Source organism: Acipenser ruthenus, chromosome 7, assembly GCF_902713425.1.
Source record: "Acipenser ruthenus chromosome 7, fAciRut3.2 maternal haplotype, whole genome shotgun sequence".
NCBI classification, from domain to species: Eukaryota; Metazoa; Chordata; class Actinopteri; order Acipenseriformes; family Acipenseridae; genus Acipenser; species Acipenser ruthenus.
The window spans coordinates 27,846,621-27,858,166 of NC_081195.1; the positions used below are offsets into that span (position 1 = coordinate 27,846,621).

General features: G+C 42.3%; 1 protein-coding gene across 3 annotated transcripts; it reads right to left on the reverse strand.

Annotated features, from left to right (window-relative positions):
* Positions 1–6,753: 6,753 nt before the first annotated feature.
* LOC131737474 (hypoxia-inducible factor 1-alpha-like) lies at positions 6,754–11,241 on the reverse strand. Of its 3 annotated transcripts, none has more exons than XR_009329115.1 (4): positions 9,492–9,545; positions 8,563–8,746; positions 7,938–8,046; positions 6,754–7,288 (listed from the first exon to the last, which is right to left on the reverse strand). XR_009329115.1 is itself a non-coding variant. In XM_059026745.1 (4 exons), the coding sequence occupies exons 1-3, from the start codon at positions 9,808–9,810 to the stop codon at positions 8,019–8,021; spliced, it is 528 nt and encodes a 175-aa protein (XP_058882728.1). In that variant the 5' UTR covers positions 9,811–11,241; the 3' UTR covers positions 6,754–7,288; positions 7,938–8,018. The 3 variants fall into 3 exon arrangements, 2 of the variants coding, with proteins under 2 accessions (XP_058882728.1, XP_058882727.1); XM_059026745.1 differs by having other exon boundaries at positions 8,563–8,743; positions 9,492–11,241; XM_059026744.1 differs by lacking the exon at positions 7,938–8,046 and having other exon boundaries at positions 8,563–8,743; positions 9,492–11,241.
* Between the last annotated feature and the right edge of the window lie 305 nt (positions 11,242–11,546).

Below are 11,546 nucleotides of genomic sequence, written 5' to 3' on the forward strand. Positions count from 1 at the left end.
CAGGATTGATAGAGATAATAAAGATAAAACAGGATTGATAAAGATAATAAAGATAAAACATGCTCGGACAGTTCAGTTGTGCTTTTCCTGTTCCACTTGGCTTTCTACTCTGCTCCAGTTCCCCAGCTTGACTAACTCCTGGCCTGACGTGGATCACTTTATATACCACACTGCCACTCAAATCAGTCATGCACCAATCCTGAATGGATGGATAGAAAATACACTTTCAATATATTTCTAATAAATATATTTTCAAGTTATATAAAATATATATTTCATTGTACATATGGACTGGAGAGGAGGGATAGAGTGGAGAATTACTGACCCGAGGGGAAGACTATTGTTACCAACAGGGAGGAGGTAACAATAGTCTTCCCCAGGGGTGCATTTCATTTTCCACTGCATCCCGAGTCTGCAGGACATATTTACCAGGAGTGCGTTTCCATGGGTATCGTATTTTGTTTACATTACGGTCGAGCAGAATTTGTTTGAATTTCAGAAAGTCTGAAAACAGTGACGATAACATTTTAATCACTGTTTTAGTGTTTGGAGCATATTCTGTATTTTTTTTTTGTAATTCATTTTTTGTTAAGTTACAGAAATGCTGTTTCTCACTGTGACTGTTAGCCATTTTGAGTGAAGGATTAACGGCATTTAACTTTTGAGACTAAGTAATGTGACCCAATCACATGTCAGAATTTTATATGGTGCACGGATGTCATATTTTTTAAAATATTGACCGGTGGTGCCCAGATGTTAGGGCAATATAACAAATTATATGCTCACCTCTGAACCAATCACAGGCCAGAATGTCCCTTCCTATGAAATATACCTGCATTGCTTGTGTTTCTACACAGAAGTTGCTGGAGGAAATACAGACAGAAATTCAAAAGCAAATCCAGGAGAGAGTGAAAGAGCTGAAAGAGGCTGTGGAGACCATGAATGTAGGTGTGACATTGTCAGCTGCTTATGTGTGCTTGTGGCTATTTGCAGCAAAAGTTTGTTATAAAAAAAACAAATGTACTAATTTTAAAATGAATCAGACAGATCCGCTCTTGCACAAAATGCACACGCAAAAAAATCCTTAAGCTGTAAGGGTTTACTAATATGCTTAATTCTATTATCCACTTGTCACTCATGTTATAAATGTCCTTACATTTATTTTTTAAAGAAGTTTAGGCTAACCGGGAGCCCAACACACCTCACATTCCTTCAGTGATACTCTAATGACATTGCTACAGGGTGTAAACACTGGTTACGTACGACTACAGCTAGTTACTACAGTAGATATCTGGAAATAAAACTTCTATATCTAAAAATCAGTATTTTCTCTTGACTTCCCTACTATAAATGATCAGAAGTAAACAAGACTCAGACTTTAAGAAGTGTGTTTGAAAAGATAGTTGTGACAACTCTGCAGCCTGAAATGGAGAATCCAAAAGCTGCAGGACCAGTTTTTCATCTAGCCAAGCACTCAGCATTCCCTGCATAAACTAGTTTGTACTGCCTTGATCTGATGCAACAGCTCAGGTTACACCAGGCTTGTGTCTCCAGAAAACAAAGCTTAAAACTTACATTTTGCATTGTAACATTATATATATATATATATATATATATATATATATATATATATATATATATATATATATATATATATATACACACACACACTAATATATATATATATGTAAAACACCCTAACAATGCATCAATTACAGAAACATTGGTCTCTCTACTCAAAGCATTTTAAGACGTCACAGCATACATGCTTAATATGTATAGATGTTGTGTATGAGGAAATCGTATTTCATCACTTGCATTTTATGTCAACATTTACAGCTCTAAAAAAAAAAAATGATGTTAATACGAAATGTGCAAAAAATGCTTTGAGTATAGAGGCCATTGAATATCCCTCACTGTACCAATATACATCAGTGTTTTCTAAATTTCACATTAGCTACAGATCATTATTATTATTTATTTCTTAGCAGATACATTATTTTCATCCAATCTCAGTGTAGATACACTGATGTATATTAATTGTAGGTTATTAATCATGTTGTAATTTGCTCTTTGTATTTCAGTTACATATAACAGCAGTGAAAGGAGGAGTGTTGCCTGAGGTGAAACGGTGTACCCAATGCTGCAGATTGTATCACTGTCCATTTTGCCAGCCAAGCAAATATAAACCCAATAAATGCCTCCATTTAAAAAAGCACTTGGATGTCCATCTAAAGGGTGCAATGAAGTGTGATGGTTTGTTATTTAATAGTTTTTACATGTAACATTGTTGAAGGTTGTTTAATATATTTAGTGAACGATATGCATTTCATGTAAAATATTGTGCATAAAGTCATTAATACTTATTGTTTACATATGTTTATTTAAATGTTTATAGAGAATGCTCAGGGTACTCACTTTCAAATACAGTAGCTCCATAATTATTCATACCCTTTATTCAGTGTAAATGAAATGGGGGAATTTAATTAAAACTTGACCCACCAGCTAATCACAAAGTCAGAATTTAATGGTGGTTGTATTTATTAGTAGAAGAAAGTGCCCACTTATGATAAATCAAACTGCTATTAAGTACATATTTCTAATTTGGTTTTAGTGGATGGGTCCAAAATGTTGATTTAATCCCCCCAAAGCTGGTTTTAAAATATCAACAAAAAGCAAGTTTACATTCATTATTTCTTGCTATATCATAAAAACATATCTGTCAAAAACAACTGCATTTTAATTTTTAATATCCAAACTGCATTATATATTTGTAATAAAGTTCTTTGTTTGCAATTTTGATCTCCTTGTTTGTTTTCACAGTACTTTTGACAGGAAAGCAGGACTTCAATCAAAACAGATAAATAAGTGCTTTAAAAAAAAAACATGAATGAATGACTGTGTTACATCTACTTTGTCAGGGGTGCAGAACTCTGGGGCAAGGTTTTCATTTTTTGATCCCCCTGAGGCCTTCATTACCTGATTTGAATTAATTTGCTTAATTGGACAAGTTTACCCTTTTATTTGCTCTTAAGCAGTTGGAGATTTACAGACAGCTACAAACACCTGCTGGACTGACTGCGACTCTAGAGGAGCAGAATTGTGCACCACTAAATGTATATATTTACTTGATGTGGGATTTTGACAATTTATGTGTGGGAAAATTAAACACGTTCAGTCCAAATGTTTATTAATCGGAGAACATGTGGATGTCAATAAATGCATTATTACAAATATTAACCATCCATCATCAATAACCACTTCATCCAATACAGGGTCATGGTGAGCTGGAGCTTAACCCGGCAGACACGGTGCAAGGCAGGACTACACCCAGGATGGGACACCAGTCCATCACTGGCCAACTCTCACACTCACACAAACATGCACACAGAGGGCAATTTAGAGTGACCAATCAACCTGACCAGTATGTTTTTGGATGAGGGGAGGAAACTGGTGTGCCTGGTGAAAACCAACACGAACACGGGGAGAACATGCAAACTCCCCTGAAATGGGAATCAAACCTGGGACCCTGGAGCTGTGAGGCAGCAGCGCTAACCACCACACCAACATGCCACAAACTATAACCTAATATACATGATGAATCATAAGAGCAAAGATTGTAATCAAGTTCTTCATTAAAACCTCCAGTGGTTACAGAACTCGTTATTATTATTATTTCTTTCTTAGCAGACACCCTTAGCCAGGGCGACTTAGAATTGTTACAAGATATCACATTGTATGTAAAAAATAATTACCCATTTATCAGGAGTCAGGAGTCCAGAGCCCTAACCACTACTCTACACTGCTACCCTATGTGTATGTAATCAAAAAAATCTTCCAATTTTGATAGGAACAGATAAAATCCACCCTTTCTACTAATTCATTTCTATACCAACAAACATCACAGATGTGTTCAATGATTATAATCTTTAATACGAGGCTGTAGTTGGATTTTTATTAGCATCACAGCTTGTTATTTAGGGTTTGGGGTTAGGGTTGGTTTGTCTTCAATTCCACTTTTCGCCACCAACTGTACCTATAGGCAACCACTTTCACTTCAATACAACTGCACCTTGCTAAAAGAGACCCATTTAATCACCACCTCTATGTGACTACATGAGTAATTGCTGTATTTTGTGTGTGTGTTTCACATATGGACATAAATTGCTATAGATCATTTTTTAGCTGATGCTTTTATTTAAAGTGACTTGTATGTGTGCTCATTTATAGAGCTGGGTATTTACTGGAGCAATCTGTGAAGTACCTGCTTGCTCAAGGTACCTGCTTGCTCAGCAGCAGTGCCCCACCTGGGTTTGAACCCTCAACCCTCCGGTAAAGAGTCCAGAGCCCTAAACACGAATCCACATGCTGGTATATCTATGTGAACATGTCCAGAGGTGAATGTACCCTACATCTAATTCACTTTGTGCATGCTGCAAACTAACAACCATCCATCCAGCCATTATCATTAACCACGTACTCCTTTACAGGGTCGCAGTGAGCCGGAGCCTAACCCGGCATACACAGGGCGCAAGGCGAGGACTACATGCAAACTCCACACAGACTGCAAATTAACAGTTATAGAATATATATATATATATTGTAAGATAGCGGGTTGTGAGAGACAGCAGGGAGGGGGTTAAAAACCTCCCTGTAGAGGAATCCATGTGAGAATGCACAATTAGTGTGGGGTTTGTTTATTTATTGTAATTGAATGATTTGTTAATTATTATGGCAGTTTGGCACGATCAGTGCAAAGTAGTGCCAGCTGCTCACACGCATTACTGTGGGGTATATAAGCCTCACAGTTAGTTGGTTCAAGGCTGCTGTGGGTAGAGCCCGCTTGCGAGGGTGTGCAGGCGTACAGAGAAGAAGGTACTGAGAAACCGTGAAAGGTGTGAAAACTGGGTTTATTTTGTTTTGCTTTGTTGTACAGGGAAACAGCTTAGCTGTCCTGTTTTCAGTTAGGTTCCTGTTTGTTTAGTTAGTGCTCATAAAGAGCTAGGTGTTTGTTTTGTATTTTTGTTTTGGTGTTTATTAAAATAGCGCAACCGCGCAAGAAAAATCAATTTCTGTGTGTTGGGTCACTGTTTTTAAAGGGGCAACGAACCCGAGAGAGGTGGAATCATTACATTTGGTGGCAGCGTGTGTGGGCGCCCCTACGACCCCCAAAAAAAATAAAAAAAATAATGGATTTAAAGGAGTTGATTGAAATGGTCAATCGAAACACAGCTGCTCAAAAAGAGCAGATAAAGAAGTGGAGACAGGAGTGGGGGCTACCTGATCCGGAGCCCACAGAGATAGACCTGCTGCTCCAGAAGTGGGAGCAGGTATGGGTAACTCCGCAATCTCCCAAGCCAGAGGGGGAAGAGCCGGAGCCCAGAGGGGAAGAGCCGCCGCTGTCAGAGCCAGAGGGGGAAGAGCCGGAGCCCAGAGGGGAAGAGCTGCCGCTGTCGGAGCCCAGAGCGGAAGAGCTGCCGCTGTCGGAGCCCAGAGGGGAGGAGCCGCCGCTGTCGGAGTCCAGAGGGGAGGAGCCGCCGCTGCCAGAGCCCAGAGGGGAGGAGCCGCTGCTTCCGGAGCCCAGGGAGGAGGTGGAAAACATACCTCCACCACAGCCCCGACCACCACCCCTACTGTCCAGTCCGGCGTCGCTGCGTCCGGTCCCTCACCCCTTGCGCCTGGACACCCTGTCGGTTGGTCTGGACCTCCCGTCACTAGACCTGGAGCCCAGGAGTCGGCAGAATCGGGCACAGTTCTGCACCTGGTCCCCTGCTCCGCTCCTCACGGACACTAAGACGTCGCTGCGCTGCTCCCAGACGTCGCTTACGCTCCCCCTGGTCACTGCTTCGCTCCCCCTAGATGACCGGACGTCGCTGCACTGGGTCCCAGCTGCAGACCTCTGCCCGCTGCTGCAGCCTCCAGTGCCCCGGTTGTCGTTCGGGTCACCCCTGACAAACCGTTGGGGTCCCTCGTTGCCGGTGCGCGATCCCTACCTGGCTGAGCCGGGACGTGGGTGGTTGGGTTTTAGGGGAGGAGGTGGCCGTCTCGTGGCCTGTGTCTTGTGAAGACAAGGGGGGGGGGATGTGTAAGATAGCGGGTTGTGAGAGACAGCAGGGAGGGGGTTAAAAACCTCCCTGTAGAGGAATCCATGTGAGAATGCACAATTAGTGTGGGGTTTGTTTATTTATTGTAATTGAATGATTTGTTAATTATTATGGCAGTTTGGCACGATCAGTGCAAAGTAGTGCCAACTGCTCACACGCGTTACTGTGGGGTATATAAGCCTCACAGTTAGTTGGTTCAAGGCTGCTGTGGGTAGAGCCCGCTTGCGAGGGTGTGCAGGCGTACAGAGAAGAAGGTACTGAGAAACCGTGAAAGGTGTGAAAACTTATTTTGTTTTGCTTTGTTGTACAGGGAAACAGCTTAGCTGTCCTGTTTTCAGTTAGGTTCCTGTTTGTTTAGTTAGTGCTCATAAAGAGCTAGGTGTTTGTTTTGTATTTTTGTTTTGGTGTTTATTAAAATAGCGCAACCGCGCAAGAAAAATCAATTTCTGTGTGTTGGGTCACTGTTTTTAAAGGGGCAACGAACCCGAGAGAGGTGGAATCATTACAATATATATATATATATATATATATATATATATATATATATATATATATATATATATATATATATATATATTTGTTCTGTATTTTAATGTGGTAGCCAACAGGCAGCATGAGAGGTGACACCGAGGCATTTGGTGAGGTTGAAGTTAAGGCAGTTTTTATTATTTCCTTAAACAAAGTTCAAAGACTCAACAGAACATTTTTGAAAATAAACAAAACAAAAGAAAACCTGCCCACTAATCTCACTTCTTCAACCCTCTCTATTGTTTGCACGAGCTGTCCTCGTTGCAAGGAAAAATGTATTGCTTTAGCAAACAGAGACCAGTCCAAGTTCCATCCAGTCGCTGCTGGTAACAGTAAATCTGCTCTCGGAACAGAAAGTCTCGCCAGGTAAGTGTCACTTGTTCACTTTCTTTATAATCCACAAGGGCTATCGGGAAATGTAGTTTGTAATCCTTTTCCAGGTGAACAGGCAAGTCTTCCAAGTAGTATGTCCCTTGGTACCAAAAAGACCACACCCTGTGTGGTCCACACAGGAACAACATGTGAGGATGCTCCTTTAGCGCCCCCTCACAGTCTTTGCCATTGCCACAGCACCTTGCGCTCTTTTGGTTCCTTTGTCGCCCTCTGCCGGTGAACACCGACACTAACAGCCTGCAGATTGGCTGGATCCTGACAAACTAAAACAAACATAAGAACATAAGAAAGTTTACAAACGAGGAGGCCATTCAGCCCATCTTGCTCGTTTGGTTGTTAGTTTCTTGAAGGATCCCAGGGTGTCAGCTTCAACAACATTACTGGGGAGTTGGTTCCAGACCCTCACAATTCTCTGTGTAAAAACGTGCCTCCTATTTTCTGTTCTGAATGCCCCTTTATCCAATCTCCATTTGTGACCCCTGGTCCTTGTTTCTTTTTTCAGGTCAAAGAAGTCCCCTGGGTCAACATTGTCTATACCGTTTAGGATTTTGAATGTTTGAATCAGATCGCCGCATAGTCTTCTTTGTTCAAGACTGAATAGGTTAAATTCTTTTAGCCTGTCTGCATACGACATGCCTTTTAAACCCGGGATAATTCTGGTTGCTCTTCTTTGCACTCTTTCTACAGCAGCAATATCCTTTTTGTAACGACGTGACCAGAACTGAACACAAAATTCTAGGTGAGGTCTTACTAATGCATTGTATGACTAAAAATGTAATCTGTCTACAGGAAGTGAAATTGTAACCAGATTGCAGGAAGTGAAATTGTAACCAGATTGCAGGAGCTTGTTACAGGTAAAGCATACCTATACCTCGGGAGGCAGGATATGTGAATTAGAATTGATTTGCTCACTTTCCAGGAAGCCGATTTGAGGTTGACTGTGCGACCCTGATTGGCCTTGCACATCTCCTCCTTGTCACAGGTTTGAATGAATCAAAATACACTGCCCAATGAGATCCATCTGAAACAAACACACCAGAGTACAGAAACTTACAAAAACACAACCTTTGTCTTTATCTGAGGCTGTGAATAATACAGTTTAGTTGCAATAGTGCTGAAGGAGGCACTAGAGGCCAAATGCTGGTCTTCCTCATTCAGTTTAGTTTCATTAACAGCAGCAGTGTGGAGTAGTGGTTAGGGATCTGGGTTCAAATCCCAGGTGGGGACACACTGCTGCTGTACCCTTGAGCAAGCAAGTACTTTACCTAGATTGCTCCACTAAAAACACCAAGCTGTATAAATACGTGACGGAATTTGTATGTTATAATAACTGATTGTAAATCGCTTTGGATACAAGCGTCGACCAAATAAATCACAATAATAACACTGATGAAAGTACTGGAGCCTCACACTCAGTTTAGATTCAATAACACTGATGAAGGCACTAGAGGCACTGGTAGATGTTACCTGGCTGGTGACTGCAGTACACTGTTAGATGTTACCTGGCTGGTGACTGCAGTACACTGGTAGATGTTACCTGGCTGGTGACTGCAGTACACTGGTAGATGTTGCCTGGCTGAGGCTCGTGTGTCTCGTCACTTCCTCTGAGGTGTAAATGATGACCCCGTCCTGGGACAGCAGCAGCAGGAATCCCTCGATCGACGTCTCCACAGGTGCAGTCCTCTCCACCTCATTGTCCACTTCACCGCAGCCTGCCTCTGCTGGAACACACACCAGCGGTCACTGCTGGTCAATTCTGGTTACTGTCAGCCAAGTACTGCTCTGTCATGTTTTCCCAGCTTTAAATGGACTATTACACAAGTTCTGGTCTCGTCTCAAGACAACATCAGCCTATTTCCAGAAAGTCACAGTCACAAAAATGATTTTGCAAGTCTGATTCATGTAACGGAATCCCTTTATTCACAGTATATGCTTGAGGTTCAACAAGTGCATGCACAAGTTCAGTGGTGCAGAATGTATTCATCAGAGAAACGCTTGTGGCTCAAGACAAGCTCCATGCACACACTGTATGGTAGTGGTTCCAAACTCCGGTCCTGTAGCTCCCCCCGGTCAGCCCTTCTGGTTTTTGTCCCAACCGAGCTGCCCTCAGTTATTTAATTGTACCCTTAATTGAACTAATAATTTGCCTAATCAGAGCTTTTTAATGATTTTAAACAGTTTGGAGGTTAAGTTAAGTATAATATTGTAGAACAAGGAACTTGAAATCTCCAACTTTTGAATAAGCTGCTAAACAATTGAAAAAGTCGAATTAAGCAACTCGTCAGTTCAATTCAGGGTTCAATTAAGTAATTGAGAACTTGGTTGAAACAAAACCCAGCAGGGCAGGGGGGCTCCAGAACTGGAGTTGGGAAGCACTGCTCTATGGAGTGGTCTGCAGCTTGTACCTTGTGGCTTTTGATCTATGGCACGCGGCTCGTGCATCGAGTGCCCTTCAGTCCAGCTCACCTGTATGCAGCAGTTCTCGGAGGCACAGGTTGCTCAGGGTCAGCCTCACGATGGAGGCCTTGTCCAGCTGCTGGGCAGCGCCAAGGGGTAGGGGGAGCTGCAGGGCCAGCTGTGTGAAGACCTCGCTCTCCTTCTCTCCCTGACTCCGGGCAGCTTCACGAGACTTCTCCCTGTGCTTCTCAGAGCACACCCTGCAGGGGACAGACAGGAGAGGCAGGGATGGGTGGGGAGGTGCAGGGAGAAGCCAGGAGGTGCAGAGAGGAGGAGAAGGAGGGAGGATCAGGTAGCGGTGGGGAGGAGAGTTAGTGAAGCGGACCATAATTACATTGGACAAGTTTGCACTGACTGTGATGCCCCTTTGTGTTGGTCTCTCCACCTTTAAACTGCGTCACCCTGTGTGATGACGTCGTCACTCCTTAACAATACACTTTTATACTGTTTGCAAGTTTGAGCGTGTGGTAGATATGCAGAGAGCTCTCAACTACTTAAACTAACCCTTAATTAAGTTGGAGATTTCAAGTTACATATTGATGTAACTTAAAAAAAAAAGATGGTGAGTAAGTAAATTCAAGAAAATGCACAGAGTCCTTTTCTTCACTCAGTTGTTAGGTTTAATGAAATATGCAGGGAGTCTGGTCCCAGGTACAGGACAAACAGAATACTCGTTCTTACAATTGTTGCATGACATTAAATACCCTTCTGTATAGATGGTCCACCTCCTCTTTCTCTAACACTTAACCAATAGAAAAGGTACAACACATTATCCTGTTACCATATATTTCATTTAGTGTGAGTGTGTGTGTGTGGTGTGTGTGTGTCTGTGTGTGTAGTCTAGTGTGACGACCTCTGAACTCAGTGCATTCTTCAGACCCCTGGTGCCCCAAAAAGGTCCATACATCTGGTTTTTGTCATCTTCCTTGTTCCTATCTCTCCGTTTTGCCTGAGACCCTTTGAGTCCAGTGGCATTATCTCTTATTCTCCCTGTGAACCTTTGGGTCCAACGGCAGTCCCTGGGAGCCTTTTAGCTCCTTTATGCTTTGTATTCCCAAAAGTCTTAGAGCCTGGCCCCTTCTGGTCCACAGCATTGTTATCTTGCTAGCTTGCAGTCAATGTTGGACAAGAAGCTTGTAGATGCAAAGTCTCTTATCAATTGTTAGCAGTACATGCAATTTGAACCAAAGTCTGCTATCTGCAATATTAGTCTCTTTTCAGAAAAGAACACCAGTATAGCTCTGCCAGTTCACATGCGTAGCAAACTGCTAATCAATTCTCGATCCATGTTTTCCAACACATATAAAATTGAAAATCTATTTGAACCTGCATTTCGTTCCGTCTGCTTCAGTCTAATTGCCGAATGCATTGTGCGTTTGTTTTCTCCTGTGATTTAAATAATTAAACTATGTAAAGGATTCATTTTCCTACCGCGCTGGAGAGTAGCAGGGAGGCAGCAGAGAACCACGATGGAAGACACAGAGTAAAGGACGTTAAAATACAAAAATAAATAAACAAACAATAAAACAAAAACAGAATGAGCAGAGCACGGCCCTAACGGATGCCGACTCCAGGTTGCGCGCACGCTGCCGAGCTGCTCTTTTTAAACAGACACGCTCCGCTGAGACCCGCCCACCAGCTAACTCCATTCAGCTGATGGCGATCCCAGATGGAGCGTGCCCTCCCCCGCATCGAAGTCAGTGCGCAGGACATATGCCCCGTCACAACTAGTACATTTAAACTATTAATTAAGGTTTAAAGGGGTGACGAAAAACAAACACCAACAACTTAAATCCGTAAATATACTGCAAAACATCTATGAAACGCCTTGCCGTTTATTTACAATATTTGCCAGTTGGCATGGCAGATATGGGAGACCGGTGTCTATTTGTGAACTTAGATGATAAACACCGCGTCTCAAACATCTTCAAATACTTCAGATGAAATCACAAAAAAAGCTCCTTCCAAAAACAATAAATAAAATAAAATAAAATATGAAGCTGAATTTTGCTGACCTCCTCTTATGCGGCTGTATTTCGTTACTTTTTCAAGGTAGGTTCCGCT